Genomic DNA, 19,837 nt, shown 5'->3' with positions numbered 1-19,837 from the left:
TTAATTAAAAATTAAAATAAAATTGAGGTTGCGATAATTATACATTTAAAAATAATTATAATTTAATAGAAGTTCTAATAATCACATATTAAAAAATAATTAGAATTTAAATTACAATTATTAGTTAAAAAATTGTGTTAATTTCATAATAGAGTTATTACTTGAATAGAACTCTAAACATAATAATAATAATAATAATTAATTATTATTATTATATTCACAATTATTAGTAAAAAATATTTGACAGAAACAAAAATTGTGCTAATATTATGAAATATATATTTGTTGTAAGTTAATATATTTTAATTATATTCAATAATTTAAATAATAAATATTATTTCATATTAATTAATGCAATTAAAATAAAATATTTAAAAAATTAATTAAATATTAAATGTGCAAAATCACACACAATACCTGTGACACTAGAAGCTAGTAATATTAAATACAAGAGTTGTAAACTACTTGGGTTTACCTTAAATAAATTCAGTTATCATTAAGTTGAAGAATCCAAATTAAATTGGAATCTCTTAATACATAATTTCAAAAAGCTTACAATTCAAGTTAAATATTATATCAATATTTTTGAACTGGATCAATGATCAAACAAATTAGGTCGTTGATTTTTAGTCTGTTCACTTCAAATCAAAAAATTTGTTTAAAAACATAAAATATTAATAATTATAAAATAGGATTCTATCAATTCAATTGTTTTTAGCTCAATTCGTAAATCAATTGATCTTTTACTTTCTCTAGATCGATATCTCGATTAATTACCAGTCCAATTGATTAGTCCAATCTGATTTAAAAAACGCATTATAATTTTTTTACTATTGATTTTTTTAAAAAAAACTTTGAACCATACAACATTATATATTATTTTTTTATTTAATTATATACATGGACATGCAAACGCTTCAAGAAATAAATAAATAAATAAATGATAGATTTACTATCGATTTAAATAAACAACTTATGCAGTGAAAATGACCACATGAAAGCCTGAGACCACTCTTCCTAATAAAGCGGATCAAGGTAGATAATCAAATTCATGTGCAAAGTGAATGAGAATTTACAACAAATATAATCACAAGTAACAGAAAGAAAAAATTCAAATTAATTGGTCAATAAAGTCACATATACAACTTACAACAAAAAGCTTAAAGCCAAGCCCTAAAGTAGATCAACTCTCGAAACCAGAGTCTTCAATGGAGTTACCAAACTATGATAACAGCCTAGGGATGAACCTAACAAAATAGACACGGATCTAAAAAATAGAGTTGTCATTAACAAATTTTGGCTTAGTTTATAACATCCTATATCTAGCTTAAATGTTATAGTCGAATCTTGAGAAATTACAGAAATTCCTTTGATAACCAGAAACTTAAAATTTGAAAGTGTTTTGTAAAATAATACTTGAAAACAATATTTCCAGTTTTTAGAACAAAATTACCTTACTTGGTTACTTCATTTTAATTACAGAAAAAAACACACATACATTACATAAATTTTGTAGTGGAAACCTTGAGTTAAAACAAAGTTTTGAAAATCGTAATTTAGTTTTGAAAATTCAGTGCATTGTAGTTTGAATTAAAATAATGTAAAACATTAAAACAATTCAAAACGAAAAAAATCCTAAAAACATAAACAGTCCCCAAAAGTCCAAAAATAGTCCAACGGAAAATACTTTTTAAAATTAACAGAATAATTACAAATAAAATAACGATTTTAAACCAAGTTCCCGCCACACCTTATCCATCCTAAGTCTGTTGGTTACTTGAAGGAAAAAAAAAACAGAAAGTGAGCTACGAGCTCAATGTGTAACACATTTCGAACAACAAATCAGACACATGTAATTTATCATATACCCTTTTCAGATGCATAATAAGAAACAAATTCAAATATATGTTCATAATCAGATTCATATAAAATCAAATCCAACCCCAGACACCTATAAGTGAGAGTATATCAGTTTTCATAGTAGTGCAGACCAGCAGCAAGATATAATATGCGGTAAACTGCCAGAAACAGATAAATGTGGCTAAACCACCAGAATTGATATATAAAGTTAAAACCACCAGATTAGGCAGCTTATTACTGGTTGCACTTCCTCCGACACATCATATCCCACCCCAATGCACATACTAACAGAAATTAAATATGCTTATGTCATGCATACTTTTCACATCAAATCATGCTATCAAATTCATCAGAATACAAACATGTCAACATATTTCACAAACCAAGCTCATATTACTTCAACAACACCCCTAAACAATTCCACTCTATTAGACCAAATTCATTCCCTTATTAACCCTCACCTACCAGATCCAGTATAGGCCCCAGTGACCCTCTTAAGCACTCTCAACATAGCTTAGGATAATGCGTCCTCTCCAACAGTTTGACCACCAAATGTAACACCCTATACCTGGCCTAAACGTTATGGCCAAATTCTGAGAAATTACAAACGTTCATTTGATAACCAGAAACTTAAAATTCTAAAGCGTTTCTTAAAACAATACTTATAAATGATATTTCCAATTTTTAGAGTAGAATTACCTTACTCGGTTACTTCATTTTAATTCCAGTTACTTCATTTTAATTCCAGAAGTACACATATACATTACTTAAATTTTGCAATGGAAATCTTAAGTTAAAATAGAGTTTTGAAAATAGTAATTTGATTTTGAAAATTTAGTGCATTGCAGTTTGAATTGAAATAATCTAAAACATTAAAGCAATTCAAAAAAAACATAAAAAATCCCCAAAAGTCCAAAAATAGTCCAATGGTGAATACTTTTTAAATTGAATAGAATAATTAGAAAAAAAAACAATGATTTTCAACCAAGCTCTAGCCATACCATCCGCCCTAAGTCTATAGGTTACCTAAGGGAAAAACAAACAAAAAGTGAGCTATAAGCTCAGTGTGTAACATATTTCGAACAACAGATCATACATATATAATTTATCTGATACCTTTTTTATATGCACAATCAAAAACAGATTTAGATATATCTTCATAATCATATTCACATATTTAGATGCAAAAATCAGATCCTACTCTCATCTGCTACACACCATCTCCCTCCATCCCTACACACCAAATAGGGTATTAAATACCCATTCAACCCCACACACCTATAAGTGAGCATATGCCACTTTTCGTAATAGTGCGGACCAGCTAGCAAATATAATATACGGTAAAACGCTAGAAACAGATAAATGTAGCTAAGCCACCAGAACTGATATATATGGTTAAAACCACCATATTAGGCAGTTTATTAACTATCGCACTTCCTCTGACACATCATATTCCACCCTAATGCACATGCACATACTAACAGAAATTAAATATGCTTATGTCAAGCATATTTTTCACATCAAATCATGCTATCAACATCATCAGAATACAGATCATGTCAACATATTTCACAAACCAAGCCCATATTACTAACAATAATATACTATTGGATGCCATATTTTCGAGTCATATTTGTTCAATATGGACTCTACGGAGTAGCTAAATATGAATAACACAGTAGTACAAAATTAAGCAACATTTTCAGGAAATGGACCCACACACCTGAGTGGCCCATACGGCCAAATTAGCCCAGCCCGTGTGATCCATACAACCTCATACATGTCTATGTGGGCCACACGACCTAAACAATCTAAACTGTGTGGTCCACATGGTCTAGCACATGACTTAGCACACGATCGTGTTACTCGTACGGTTTCCCATAAGGTCATGTGACTCACATGGTTTGCCACACAGCCGTGCGACGTCGATAGTGGGGCTCGAGTCACTCACCTAAATATTTTCTGATACGAAACCAACATCGCGAATACTAGAACCTGAAATCGACATTTAGAGCGTTCAATTCAATAACGATTCTCTAAAACTAATCCGTCAAATCAACAACAAATGCCAATTGATAATAATAACATCACCAATTAACCACAAGCTCAATTAATGATTATATACCCAAAACGAGCAACAACTCCCAATAACAATTAATTCATCAGAGAAACGTTTGTCTCAAGATCCTCACCTAAACAAAGCTTCACACATATTAAATATATACCACATAAAAGTAACAAATTTATCCTTCAAAAACCTCTAAAAAATCCAGTAGCAAAACACTTACGCTCAATTGCACGGAAGATTAATAGTGCTGAAGGTAGAACACAGAAAGGCAGATTTCCAGCACGAAGGTAATACGAGCAAAAGAATGAAAGGGAAATAGAGATTGTATCACAAGAAAGGTGCAAGGAAGAAGCAGAAAGGAAATAAAATAAAATAAAAAGAAAGAAAAGAAAGTAACAGACGTGATAGAAGGGAAAATAGTGGACGACAGTAATGGGGGAATAAAATTAAACTACCCCCTTATCCGCTAAAATGATCCTTATCTAAATAGATTTTTTTTTCTTTCTAGAGTTTAAATTCTACTCAAATACTACTACACGTAGAAAAATTAGCAAAAAATAATTCCATTTTGCTCACACAAAAATTTAAACACAAGATCAAAGAGTAAGTTAAAAGTTTTACCCTTAAACTAACAAACTTATTCTTATTAAAACTTGCGCGAGAATAAAATTTAAGTCAGATGTTCAAGGATAGAGATAGGGAAAAAATAACAAAAATTTCAAAGAGGGAAATTTAAACCTAGAACCTCACACACACACAAGCAACACACATAACCATTGAACTAGATCACTTCACTTTAAAAAAAATTACAAATCAAAAACTCAATTTTTTTGGGGCGCGTTACATAGTCAGTTAATCACTAATCGCCCAAAGTTCTAAGACTAATCCTAAGACAATTCCAAGTGAAAATCTTAAAACTAAGGCTCGATCTCATAATTAGATCTAGGTTTGGGGGTACGGTTATATGTAGGAAAGGTTGAAGTACCCCTACAACATCTATCTGAAGCTAGTCCTACAAAGCTTAATATATTTAAGGTTTTAAAATTCTAATCTTGACTCCAAATAAACCTAATCTAAAGGAAAGAAGATATCTAAATATATAATACTAAATGAAATTCAAAATTCTACCGCCTAAATTTCAAATTTAACTAAAAAGTTAGAATCCTAAAACTAAAGCTGAATTAAAGTTAAAATTCTAATAGTTTAAAATCTAACATTAATAACTTAAAAATTCTAAAATATAGAAAAATGAAAATTTAAAACCTATAAATCGAAACACCTTTAGAATCCAAATTTTAAACTAAAATAAAATTAAATCTATTAAAAACCTAACATCTAAATTCTAAGAATAATAAAAATTGGAAAACAGGTGAAAAAACTTAGCTAATTTAAACATGGCCTCATCCTTAACCATTTCCCTTATTCTAGGGATACTGCAGGTCACCATCCTTCTAATTTCCTTTGTTGCAATTGTGTCAATAGCATGTTTGTCGCCATTGGAGTCCGAAGTGATGGTTCTGGTAGAAAGTGGGTGGTGGAGTGCCTATGGCAGCAATGCTCCACAACCTTACAAGGTGTCAGGCATATCATGCAACACTGCTGGAAGCCTCTTCGAAATTAACAGATGTTATGAGTTCATTACCGAGGTTGGAGATAGGTTTGGGAAATTAAATTTCCCTTCATTTCCAAATCTTGTCCTTCTTGATCTTAGTGGTTGTCAATTTCATGGAAATATCCCGCATCAAATAAGTGATCTATTCGAATTGAAGTAACTTGACTTGGCTAGATGTGGTTTATCCGGTGAGTTACCTCCTCCTTTAGGAAACCTAGCTTAATTAGAGTACCTTAGCATTTCATATCGTTATAATATTAATTATAAAATTAATTGTTCCATCCCTCTACAACTAGGGAATCTAAAGAAGCTGTTTAGCTTAAATTTGAGTTTAACCAATCTTACAGGACAAATTCCTTCATTTATTGGGCTTTTGACTAATCTTAAGCATTTACGTTTGGATAGGTATCAGATTGATGATGGTAATAATATAATCCCTCAAAATTTGTGGAATTTGAGGGGTCTTGTGACTTTATACTTAACTTTGTACCTTAATTGTAACCAACTTCAAGGTTCAATCCCTCAAGATTTTGAAAATTTGAGATTTTGAATAAGATCAACCTTTTATCCCTCATTGGTCAAATTCCCCTAGCTTTGGGTTATTTGATGACATTGGAGTACATTTCACTCTCCCAAAACAAATTAAGTGGCACAATCCCTTCTTGTATTGGTTGTTTATCGAAGGTGCAGTACATAAGCCTTGGTTCAAATCTATTGAAAGATCCTATTCTTGAAGAAATTTGTAATTTAGCAAATCTAAGTTTATTGGACCTTTCCCAAAATAAATTGTTTAGTTTTTAAAAAAAATTTATTTTTCTTAAAAAATTATACAAAAGTTTACTACTCATCAAGTATAGAATCAACGGTATGTGAAAGCTAAAATATGCAATTTGTGCTTAATCCTCAATGTTTTGATAGATGTAAACATTGTAGCAGCAATGATGCTTGTAGGGTAAATACAAAATTTCCAACTACTGAATCCAAAGAACAGAAACAACTATCTCCGTGTACCGGGAATAGAACCGTTAATATCTCACTAGTTTAGGCCATCAATCCATGGTAGATGAAGCGACTTTTTGGCTATTATGGAGAATATCTCCTTTGCAATTTAGTCCAAAAATCTCAATTAACTCAATTTCTCCTCTTTTTCAACTTAATCCAAGCTCATTCAAAACCTATTAACTACCAAAATCCCAGCAATGACTTATCAAACTCTTGAATTAGAATTTTCCATATGAAATTCGCTATAAAAAATTTAATTGTCTATAAACTTTTGCGGTATTCTATCGGAATTTCGTGAAATTTAACATATTGACTATTGTTTTTCACATAGAAAGAAAGCAAAAAAAATGGATCAAAATTAAGAATTTCTTTGTTATCATATCGTGCAAAACGCGTTTAATTAGATGAGTCTAAGAAACAATTAATCATGTTTTGTTGGTCTCTAAAAGCTAAAAAAGTAAGTTGGCAAACAAGTGAAAAAGCGTTGATCATGGACTAGGTTTTGCTGAAGTGTATTTTTAAAAAAAAAAAACCTAAGTTGAAAGTGTTGAAGTTGGTCTCCATGCAACACATGCAGCCAAGGAGCAGCACATGCACTCGAGCCATGCATGCAGCAGCTGAAGTTCAATGTTGCTGTCCAATTTCAACTTGTTTTGTTACTTCAAGTCATATTTTTTGTAATCAAGTTAGAATTGAACTTAGTTGGTAACTCTTTCTTGATGTAATTAGGTGTTGATTGACTGAAAATTCAGCAATGCAACATGTATAAGTTAATTTAGCAAGTTTCAATGTAATTTAGTGGTGTTAGGTATTTGTTTAGGTGAAAACTTGTTTTGTATTGACGATCTTGTCTGGTATATGTAATGGCTTAATGCCTTTGTTTGTTTTTAATGAAAATCAATCAGATTTCATCCGCATACTCCATCTATTTTCTTTGCTTTCAATTCCATTCTTGAATTCTGTTTTTGTCTCTTCTGCAAGTCTCGAGCCTTGCTGCTCAAGTCAAAGCTGAACTTGGTTGCACTTTGTGCTTAACACCAACAGAAAGAAGGTTTCTGAGTTGTTTCCCATCATAAAACCCCACACGTAAAGTTAGTCATTCACACAACTCTTAATTATTACTTTAAGCAAGAAATATTGAACATTTAAGATGAAATTACAGCGGCAGGTCCACAAATATCGTGGGAACAAATTTGATATTGTTTATTGTTCTTGATGGTTTTATTGAAATCGAAAAAAAAAACTTACTTACAATAAAGATTGTATGTGATGAGATTTTGAATTGGAAAACTTTAGCTTGATTGTGAGGAAATTATCAATAAACTTCAGATTTCATTTTATCTTCCTTCTCTGCAAATTTTTCTTGGAAATTTCTAATGTGTACAGAATTAGAAAAGAAGATGTCACGAGAACAAATGAGGTGCATTGCAAAATTTATGGGGGCAGATACTTGCTATACTGATTAGCTTGTAGAGGGTACGGGTGTAACCGAGTCGAATTTGAATATTGGTAAGCTCAACTTAAAATTTGGAGTTTGATACTCGATTTGAGTTCAATCGAACACCTGCTATTAAGTTGGAGCTCACTTGAGATATAATTGAGCTACTTGAACTGGAACTCGATTAAATTTGTTTATCAATTTTTGTACTCGAATTTGACTCGGTAATTAAGGGCAATAACATAATAATATAAAAAATATGAAAAACATATTAAGACTCACAAGCTATTCAAGTCAAGTATTACTAAGTTAGAATTTGGCTTGATTGATAGCTTGAGCTCAGCTCAATAATTACTAAATCGAATTCGAATTTTTTTGGATTCAAACTGTTGGGAAGAAACCGAACAACCGAAACAAAGCGAAAGCACAACCGGTGTTCTTTCTCTCCTTATAACTCCTGTCAAAAATTATGGCAAGCACAATAGCACAATATATGTTCTCTAGCAACCTTAATCAACCACAAATCAACTAATGCAACCACAACAAAAATAAATAGAGACACCGACATTTTTACGTGAAAAACCCCTCTAAATCAAGGGTAAAAACCACGGGACTTTAGAGTCCGATAAAGAGCTCTACTATCATCAAATGTTCGACTACAAGATCACAATATCAAGCCTACAACAAGCATTCAACTCCGACAAGGCTAACAATATATAATCTTTAGCAAAAGAGAGAAAAATGAGAGAACATCACCAAAAACGTAGCTGCTGAAAAATGGGTATTTTCGACGCTACAAGTCTCGGATGAAAAATCCGACCGTACAAAGTCAAGAACACCTTATCACCTAGCTGCTGTCCAAAAATCAGCTCAATCGAACCACGGATGCACCTTCGATCGAGGAGTTGATCACTGCTGCACCAAGCTTGAAAAACTAATTTTTTTTCTATTCTCTCTTTTTCTCCAACGAGCTTCAATCTCACTCTCTGTTTCTCTCTGGATGTAATTGAGAATTTTTGCTCTCAATTAAGAATGCTGCCCACTCCCACGTTAAAAGGCCAAAAAATTGGCTTTTGACAAAATCAAAAAAGAAGGCAAAACATTGTGGCAGAAAATATGGGTTTCCCACATAGTGGGACCCACACCTAACAAATCTCCCCCTCCAACTATGTGGGGAATGCCTCCATGCCAGAGGTCAAACAACATGCTTCAAACTTTCCTCTTGGTAAGGCCTTCGTCAACATATCAGCACCATTATCATTAGTGTGTATCTTCTCAAGCTCTAATAGCTTAGCTTCAAGAACATCTCGTATCCAATGGTACCTCACATCAATATGCTTAGATCTAGCATGAAAAGTTGAGTTCTTACCAAGATGAATAGCACTCTGGCTATCACAGTACAGGACATACTTCTCCTGAGTAAAACCAAGCTCATGCACAAACTTCTTCATCCAAAGCATCTCCTTACACGCTTCGGTTGCTGCAATGAACTCTGATTCGGTGGTGGACAATGCAACACAGTTTTGCAGTCTCGATTGCCATGCCACAGCTCCCCCTGTATAAGTGATTAAGTAACCTGAAGTAGATCTCCTCGAGTCAATGTCTCCGGCCATGTCTGAATCTGTATACCCAACAAGAACAGGTTTCTCATTACCGAAACAAATTTTCATGTTGGAAGTGCCACGAAGATATCTCATAATCCACTTCACTGCATTCCAATGCTCTCTGCCTGGATTAGAAAGAAACCGACTAACTGTACCAACGGCATAAGCCAAGTCTGGTCTCGTGCAAACCATTGCGTACATCAAACTACCCACGGCTGAAGAGTAAGGAATTTTCTGCATCTCTTCCTTCTCCTTTTCTGTGGAAGGACTATGCTTAACACTCAATCAAAGTGCATAGCAAAGGGAGTATTCACCGCTTTAGCTTTGTCCATACTAAACCTTTGAAGTACTTTCTCAATGTACCTCTCTTGTGATAACCATAATTTCTTGGCCTTTCTATCACGTGTCAGTCTTATGCCAAGAATTTGCTTTGCTGGCCCCAAATCCTTCATTGCAAAGGATTTACTCAACTCTTGTTTCAACTTCTCAATTCTAGAAGCATTCTGACCAACAATAAGCATATCATCAACATAGAGCAAAAGAATAATAAAATCATCACCAGAGAATCTCTTAACAAACACACAATGATCAGAAGTAGTCTTCTTGTAGCCTTGCTCCCCCATAACAGACTCAAACTTCTTGTACTATTGCCTTGGAGCTTGCTTCAAACCATACAAGCTCTTCTTCAATATGCACACACAGTCCTCTTTCCCTTGTGCAACAAAACCCTCTGGCTGCTCCATGTAAAGCTCTTCTTCCAAGTCACCATGAAGAAAAGCAGTTTTCACATCCATTTGTTCAACCTCTAGGTCATAACAAGCTACCAAACTCAGTATAGTTCTGATAGAGGACATCTTCACAACCGGAGAAAATATTTCTTCAAAATCAACCCCTTTTTTCTGAGTATAACCCTTGACGACCAATCTAGCTTTGTATCGTGGAGATGAAGACTTCTCTTTTTGCTTCAACCTGTAAACCCACCGATTATTCAAAGCTCTTTTGCCCTTAGGCAGTTTCACCAATTCAAAAGTATGGTTCTCATGCAAGGATTGAAGCTCGTCTTTCATCGCTTCAACCCACTGATCTTTGCATTCACTCTCCATAGCCTCTTCATAACATTCAAGTTCTCCCCCGTCAGTCAAAAGAACATATTCATCAGGAGAATACCTGACAGAAGATCGTCGATCTCTGGAAGACCTTCGAAGTGGAACTGTTGGTGGAGCTATAGGTGCTTGTTGTTGATCATTCACAACATCATCCATGGGAGTATCAAAGTCACCTATAGTCTGATGGTCACCACTAACATCACCATGCACATCATCCTGGATAGGATCTGATGAAGAGTCTAGGGGAACCGGATTCACATCGATCAAGTCACCACTACCTTATGAATCCACTTTCTCCGTCTTATCAATGTCATCAATGGTCTGATCCTCAATGAAGACAACATCTCTGCTTCTCACGAGTTTCTTCTGAACTGGATCATAGAGTCTATAACCAAACTCACCATCTAGACCATAACCAATAAAAATGCATTGTCGAGCCTTGGCATCCAACTTGGATCTTTCATCCTTTGGAACATGAACAAATGCTTTACAACCGAACACACGTAGGTGATCATATGACACGTCTTTACCAAACCAAACTCTATCTGGCACATCACCTTTCAAAGGAACACTAGGAGACAGATTTATCACATGTGTCACTGTATTCAAAGCTTCAGCCCAAAATGATCTTGGTAACTTTGCATCTGACAACAAACATCTGACTCTCTCAATCAATGTTCGGTTCATTCTTTCAGCTAACCCATTTAACTGTAGAGTCTTTGGTGGTGTTCTCTGATGTCTGATTCCCTGTCGTAGACAATACTCATGAAATGACCCTGTGTACTCGCCACCATTATCAGTACGAATGCACTTCAACTTCTTCCCAGTTTCCCTTTCAATTGATGCTTGAAACTGTTTAAACACCTCAAAGACTTGATTTTTAAACTTCAAAGTGTAAACCCATAGCTTTCTTGAACAATCATCAATGAAAGTCACAAAGTAAAGTGCACCACCATGTTATCTTACTTTTATCGGACCACAAACATCTGAATGGACCAACTCTAGCAACTCTGATTTCCTATGAGGAGGATGGCTTCTAAATGAAACTCTTTTCTGCTTTCCTGCTAGACAATGAGCACAATTCTTCAGTGTAGCATTCTTTAAACCCGAAAGTTGATTCTTCTTCTCTAAACAGCTAAGCCCCTTCTCACTCATGTGACTGAGTCGTTTATGCCACAACTCAGTTGAGTTGTCATTCAGTGTCACATTCACCGTCTCTCGAGAAGTCAAAGCTTGCATCAAGTACAAATTTGAGCTCTTCTTTCCTCGAGCCACAACCAATGAGCCTTTAGTCAGCTTCCACTGCCCTTCACTGAAGGTGTTACAGAATCCCTCATCATCAAGTTTTCCTGCAGAAATCAAATTCAAACGGACATCCGGTGCATGTCTGACATCCTTGAGAGTTAACTTTGTTCCATTGTTACTTACCAAGCTAACATCTCCCATACCAATAACTGAAACCAAACCATCATTACCCATCTTCAATACCCAAAAATCACCAGGAGTATAAGATGTGAAGAATTCCTTCCTCGACGTGGCATGAAGTGATGCACCAGTATCAATCACCCAACTAGTCTCGTCGCATGCTAGGTTGACCAAATTCTCATCACAAATAACTAACAGATCTTCACGAGTAACAGTAGCAACACGCTCAGATTTTTTATCGTCATTTCGATCGTGTTTATCACCACCACCTTTGTTCTCTTTCTTCCACTTGAAGCAATATTTCTCGATATGACCTTTCTTACCACAATGATGACACTCAAGATTCTTGTATCTCGATCTTGACTTGCTTCGGCTTTTATCTCTACCCTTTCCATCTTTGTCTCTGTTTCTCCCCCTGTTCTCGATAACCAACACCTCTGACTGTGATGTAGAACCCTGAGATCTTCTTCTAACCTCTTCATTCAACACACCACTCTTAGCCAAATCCAAAGTAATAATACCCTGTGGGGCAGAATTAATGAGTGAGACTCGAAAGGTCTCCCAAGAGTCTGGTAGAGTAGCAAACAACCAAAGTCCTAAAATCTCGTCATCAAATTTGACACCCATACCAAGCAACTGATTCATCACACTCTGAAATTCACTAACATGGTCAGCTATAGACATTCCTTCTTTATATTTCAGCGCCATCATTTTCTTCAGCAAAAATAACTTGTTATTGCCCGACCTCGAAGCATACAAGCTTTCAAGCTTCTCCCACAATGTTCGAGCATGTGTCTCCTGATCAATGTGGTTGTAAACATTTTCTTCAACAAATTGCCGAATAAAGCCACACACTTGTTGATGCTCAAATTCCCATTCTTCATCACTTTTCGAATCGGGTTTTTGAGTAGTAAAGACCGGAAGATGCAAAGCCTTCACAAACAACAAGTCCTTCATTTTATTACGCCAAAGTTGATAATTTGTGCCATTCAACATAATCATCTTGCTCGTATTAATTTCCATAATTACCTGACACAATAACCAAGCTCTGGTACCAGTTTGTTGGGAAGAAACTGAACAACCGAAACAAAGCGAAAGCACAACCGATGTTCTTTCTCTCCTTATAACTCCTGTCAAAAATTATGGCAAGCACAATAGCACAAGATATGTTCTCTAGCAACCTTAATCAACCACAAATCAACTAATGCAACCACAACAAAAATAAATAGAGACACCGATATTTTTACGTGGAAAACCCCTCTAAATCAAGGGTAAAAACCACGGGACTTTAGAGTCCGATAAAGAGCTCTACTATCATCAAATGTTCGACTACAAGATCACAATATCAAGCCTACAACAAGCATTCAACTCCGACAAGGCTAACAATATGTAATCTTTAGCAAAAGAGAGAAAAATGAGAGAACATCACCAAAAACGTAGCTGCTGAAAAATGGGTATTTCCGACGCTACAAGTCTCTGATGAAAAATCCGACCGTACAAAGTCAAGAACACCTTATCACCTAGCTGTTGTCCAAAAATCAGCTCAATCGAACCACGGATGGACCTTCGTTTGAGGAGTTGATCACTGCTGCACCAAGCTTGAAAAACTGATTTTTTTTCTATTCTCTCTTTTTCTCCAACGAGCTTCAATCTCACTCTCTGTTTCTCTCTGGATGTAATTGAGAATTTTTGCTCTCAATTAAGAATGCTGCCCACTCCCACGTTAAAAGGCCAAAAAATTGGCTTTTGACAAAATCAAAAAAGAAGGCAAAACATTGTGACAGAAAATATGGGTTTCCCACATAGTGGGACCCACACCTAACACAAACTTGAGTAATCTTGCAAGTATCAATGTCTCATTTACACCCCTAATAGAAGGGACGAAGGACAAAAAAAACTTGGCTCTTAGCAAATAAGGTTATTTTACATGTATAATATAATATAATATATGAGTAAAGTTCATTAGTTGTCATCCAATTATGATTTTTTTTTTATTCACCTAACTTCAAAGAGATGTAAAATGGTCCTCAAATATTTAATTTTGTTTTTGTTTGGTCAACCAACTATCTTAAAATTTTGGATGTTTCTAGTTTTACATTAGTCAGATGACGACCAAAAAGATAAAATTAAATAATTGAATGATCGTTTTGTAACATTTCATAATTGAATAACAAAAAAGAAATTTACTAATAATTAAATGACTATTTTGTAATTTTTTAAAAATTGAGTAATTTAATCAGCATTACAATACTTTATCCATAATATATTCACATGTTGCGGACCAAATGGTGTTGGGCAACTACAATCCATAAAAAAGGCTCAAACAATAAAATCGATGAGCTATAAAGTATGAATACCTTTGTTTGTACTTTCAGATTAATGTTTAATGGTGACATTTAAATGCATTGTAACATGTGCAGTATGTTGTTAAATATTTAATATTCTTGTATCTTGTGCATTTAAATGCTAGTATTTAATATTCTTATCTATGGAGTTTGATTTGTGTATTGAATTATAAAGTATAGGATATTTGTAATTTATATAATATCTTGAAATGAAGATGTATGGACATTTATTTGATAGCAGTTTTGGGAATTATTTGTTTATTTTTACATCTAAAAAATTATAATTTATTTTCAGATGTAGTGCTGCTAATTTTAAAAAAGAAAACAAAATGCTACTTAACTCTGCTTCTGTTTCTTTAAAATCTGACTTCTTCAGTAACCCAATCTAAATCTTCTTTCATTTCCCTCAAACAACGGAAATGGGTTTTCACTTCATCCTCCTACTCCTCTTCCTTTTCCTGTTATGCCCAATATTACAAGCTGCAGAATCTCAAGAACCTGCCTGTGGAGAAGAAGTGTGCGGAAATGTTACAATTTTTTCCCCTTTTGGAATCAATAGAAGCTGCTATACTAAACCTTGGTTTAGAGTGACTTGCAAACCGACCCCTGGTGGGGAAAAGCCATTCATAAACGTAAATGGCATCGAGCTGGAGGTACTTGATTCCACATATTCAGACGCAGACGCCGACGCCGTTCTCATCAGTAATCCAGTTACTCACATTAATTGTGATCATCTAAACGAGGCTAGTGTGAGTATGGATCTCTCAGGCACTCCCTTTTTCTTCTCAAGTAACAGGAATAATTTCGGGTCAGTAGGTTGCGGAAATTTGGCTACTATTTTAAGTAAAGAATCTGATTCACTTGCCGGCTGCGTTCAACCAAGGTGTGACGATGATGCTTCTGAATCTGGCTGCTATACTGAATTTACTGGAAATTTCACTTCCTATACTGTAAACATGACAGCTATGTATCCTGACAGCAAAAGATGCGCATCTGCTTTCATCTTTAACAATAACTTTTTCCCTCCTGCTTACCCATTACCCACTGGCATCAATATTGGAACCACGCATTTTCCAGCCGTGCTCAGCTGGAATTCCACCTATTGCGGCGACCCAGGTCAGTCACGCGTTGTCACTTCAATTGCTTGGCTTTCATTTTTCTTCTTTTAATTAAGTTAATGTATAGATTTTGCTAATTGTTTAAAATCAATCTTTACAATCATTCATTCTGTATATTAATATTTTTCTTTTTCAAAAATTTATACCTAAAAGTTTTTACATAAAAAACTTATACCTTCAAGGTTTTTGAAGGGCAAGTATCTTTAATTAGAAATATTGAATGACATCAAATTCAACCATAAGATAATAAGAAATCCTTTATTAAAATTTGTAACACTTTAAATATGACTTTTTAAGTAAATATTTATTTATTTTGATAATTAGAGATAAAGAATGGAATTGTTTGAGATGAAATCTAAACTTTCATATCTACAATATAATATTTTTGTGATTAGGCGAATAGATTGTTAGCATATGTACCTTCTTTTTAGATAATTATAAATTTTTTTAATGACACATTGCTTTTATTTCCTACAAAAATTGGATGTACATAAATTTAGTAGATTTTGCAATTTACTTCCTTCTTGCTAAGCCCGCAGGATGCACAAGACGAAGACCAAGATTAGGACATACCAACATCAACACCTACAATGTAGATTCATGTGGGAATGTTACGTTTCTCTATCCTTTTAGAATGAAGGGCCAAGATAATTCCAATGACGGGTTTAAGGTAATTTGCAACAAAACCGCCAATGGGGAAAAAGTGCCTTTATTAAACATAAATGGCATGAATCTGCAAATACTTGACTTTAGTTTTCTGGATGGCATCGTCAAGGTCAACCATCCAATAACTTACTTAAACTGTTCAAAAAACCATCACAGTGGGATGAGTCTCAACTTAACAGGCACTGGCTTTTACTACTCAAATTTCTTCAATGTCTTCTGGTCTTCCGGTTGCGGTAATTTGGTTACTGTTTTTGGCAACGAAACAAATAATCTTATAGGCGGATGTTTGCAACCAAGTTGCAGGATTCACAACAAGACTTCCTCTATTGTTGGCTGTTCTATTCCTATTCCTCAGGGTCTCAGTTCATTCTTTGTAAACATGAGTAGTAGGGTTGATTCTAGTGATTATAGGAGGAAAAGATCATGCGAATTTGCTTCCTTGATTTCTTTTAGTTTTGATCTAACCTCCAAGTTAGATGATTTTGATATAAGTAAAAGGACGCATATCCCAACGCAACTGCAATGGGGCACACCAATGTTTGGAGAGTGCTATTTGAATGATAGTTCAGACACTTCTTGTACATCCAATGGTGAATATTGTTGGTCGAGGTTGAGCTCTAATCATCTATGTGCGTGCAAGGTTATCAATGATATCAGTTATTTGAAGTCATGCAAAGGTACGAGTTAACTTTTTTTAGAGAACTTTTTTTTCTTACATCCATATTATCTCAATTGAAAATTTATTAAAATATCTTTTTTATATACAAATTAAGTTATATTATTTTAAGGGTATTTTGATTTTTTTACATTTTTATATTATATCCATAATAAATCTAACATGGTGAGAAACTTTTCACACAATAAATTTTAAATTTTAACTTTATCATTTCAACCAAGAATTCATTTGATACTTATATAAGCTTTTAATAAATATGTTTATTACATAACTTTTTTCCACTCATCATGAGTGTGCCTTAAATTCGTATTATTTTTTAAAGGGCTAATTGAGTTGGTATTACTCGTCAACTAAGTCTCGACTCAGTTAAGAAATTATGAAAATCTATTATTTTTATAAAAGAACAAATATCATTATGAGAGATTTTGTCATTTTATATTTTATGTAAAATCTAAAAAAAATGGAATATAACTAAGTTTCAACAAAGCAGCATGATAGCTAATATTTTAACTCAATGAATTTTTTTTTTCATATGTTAAATTTTGTTTTTTTCAAATAAGGGTTTTGTATACATATTGCTAGAATACCCCTAAGCATAATTTGAACCAACAAAATGAAAATGAAATTAGATATCAAAATAACTTCTATTTTTGCATGCATTACTTAATTAATATCTATTGAATTATATGGGTGAATGCATCTAAAAGTCCCTCTATTGTAGGGATTTGATTAAATTAATCCTTCTACTATTAAATTAATTAACCTAATCCCTGTGCCGTAAAAAAGAATAAAAAAAGTCAAAGAATAGAGTTAACATTTGTTAATTATTTTTAAATTTTTTATAGTTTTGTAAATGAAATATTTTGTTTGAAATTCAATAGCAATTGAAAAAAAAATTTAAATGAATTTTTATATAGTAAATGTTAACATTGTTATAACTTAAACTTATTTAATTTCTTTTAATAGTATAGAGATTAAATTAATTCATTTAATAATGGAAGGACTAATTTAATCTAGTCCATATAGTATAAGGACCGTTCAGATACTTTAAGTGAACTATATGACTATAGCATTTTTTTTCAATTCATAGATGACAGATGGGAAATGTGAGCATTATCTTTGCGAACTCCTTTGTTTGAATACCCCTAGCAACTATTGCTTGTCAGAATCTTGCCCTCCTCATTATAAATACAATAGTACGGGATTTTATTGTGAGCGCAAAATACGGACTCAAAACACTCGTAGCTTGAAAAGCATTATCATAGGTACGTGATGAATTTACATATTTTATTTTTAAAGTAGAATCATTTTGATTATTGGATTATGTCAATTCAAAGTAGTGATTTATTTCCTTTTGAATGTGTGATACAGTAACAATCATTTATCATTAAATTTGTAAAAGTTAAATATCAAAGTAATGGATGCTGTAATAAGGTTCTCTCATTGTTCATTTAAAATGAATGGCTATCAAATATGAGTAAAACTTTATTGAAACATTTTCATGGTTTTTTAGCCTGTATTTTAATTTTCAAATTCACCTTTAACTTTTATATCTATATAGGTTGCAGCACTAGTGTTGGTACACTATTTTTACTACTCGCAACATGGAGTATGTACAAAGTCCTCAAAAGAAAACAAAAAATCATGTTGAAGCAGAAATACTTCAAAAGGAATGGAGGTTTGTTACTGCAACAACATTTGTCTAGCAATGAAGGTAATGTTGAAAAAATTAAGTTGTTTACTTCAAAAGAGATGGAAAAGGCGACAGATAATTATAATGAGAATCGAATCCTTGGTCAAGGAGGTCAAGGAACTGTTTATAAAGGAATGCTAATAGAAGGAAGCATTGTCGCTATTAAGAAATCCAAAATGGTGGAAGGAAAGAAATTTGCTGAAAAGAAGGTTGAACAGTTCATTAACGAGGTAATAATTTTATCTCAAATTAATCACAGGAATGTGTTTAAGCTTTTAGGGTGTTGCTTAGAAGCTGAAGTTCCTCTATTGGTGTATGAGTTCATCCCAAATGGTACATTATACGATCTCATTCGTAACCAAAATGAAGAATTACCATTGACATGGGAAATGCGTTTACGAATTACGATCGAAATTGCCAATGCCTTGTTCTATTTGCATTCAGCTGCTTCTGCTCCTATTTATCATCAAGACATCAAATCTAGTAACATACTTTTGGATGATAAATATAGGGCAAAAGTATCAGATTTTGGAACTTCAAGATCAGTTACACTTGAACAGACGCATCTAACCACTCGGGTGCAAGGAACTTTTGGATACATGGATCCCGAATATTTTCGATCAAGTCAATTTACAGAGAAGAGTGATGTTTATAGCTTTGGAGTTGTTCTTATTGAGCTTTTAACAGGACAAAAACCCATCTCCGCAGAACAATCAGAGCCAGTGAGAAGCTTGGTATCTTATTTTTTGGATTCAATGCAGGAGAATTCCTTGTTTAACATTATTGATCCAATGGTAGTAAAGGATGGTCCAGAACAGGAGATTATAGTAGTGGCTCTGCTAGCAAAAAGATGCTTGAATCTTAATGGAAAGAAAAGACCCACCATGAAACAAGTAGCAATGGAGCTAGAGTTGGTTAAAGCTTCAGGTGGAAATGTTATTGAAGAATGTGGTGATGAAGAATCTGAAATAGATGACATGATCCATTCAGGGGAGACCAATCCTAGTTGTTCAATGTCTAGGACAATTACAACCGACAGTGTAACTTTTCCATTAAATTAATCTTTCTAGTTTCCAAAACTCCTAAAACAAGTTCTCTTGATTGATAGCCTTTAGCTTCTCTATTTGTCACATTGGTGGAGTGCCCAAAAATTCATACTTGTTACACTCAATGTTATTTGACCTCTTGAAGGTATTTATTATACAAGTTCTGATATGTTTTCTT

At 33.7% G+C, this 19,837-nt stretch overlaps 1 protein-coding gene and 1 long non-coding RNA gene across 3 annotated transcripts; one reads left to right on the top strand and one right to left on the bottom strand.

Annotated features, from left to right (window-relative positions):
* Positions 1-1,094: 1,094 nt before the first annotated feature.
* On the bottom strand, positions 1,095-4,605 carry LOC107888610 (uncharacterized). Its single transcript, XR_001681421.2, has 2 exons — positions 4,149-4,605; positions 1,095-3,855 (listed from the first exon to the last, which is right to left on the bottom strand). It is a non-coding gene; the product is annotated as an uncharacterized lncRNA (long non-coding RNA).
* Positions 4,606-14,617: 10,012 nt separating this feature from the next.
* LOC107888607 (wall-associated receptor kinase-like 22) lies at positions 14,618-19,837 on the top strand. 2 transcript variants are annotated; one of them, XM_016812773.2, is made up of 3 exons: positions 14,618-15,576; positions 16,118-16,921; positions 18,011-18,165. In XM_016812773.2, the coding sequence occupies exons 1-3, from the start codon at positions 14,880-14,882 to the stop codon at positions 18,028-18,030; spliced, it is 1,521 nt and encodes a 506-aa protein (XP_016668262.1). In that variant the 5' UTR covers positions 14,618-14,879; the 3' UTR covers positions 18,031-18,165. The 2 variants fall into 2 exon arrangements, with proteins under 2 accessions (XP_016668262.1, XP_016668263.1); XM_016812774.2 differs by lacking the exon at positions 14,618-15,576 and adding an exon at positions 18,482-19,837 and having other exon boundaries at positions 16,721-16,921; positions 18,011-18,185.

Source organism: Gossypium hirsutum, chromosome A09, assembly GCF_007990345.1.
Source record: "Gossypium hirsutum isolate 1008001.06 chromosome A09, Gossypium_hirsutum_v2.1, whole genome shotgun sequence".
NCBI lineage: Eukaryota > Viridiplantae > Streptophyta > Magnoliopsida > Malvales > Malvaceae > Gossypium > Gossypium hirsutum.
The sequence above is the reverse complement of the archived record's forward strand: the minus strand, read 5'-3'. Positions and strand labels throughout refer to the sequence as shown.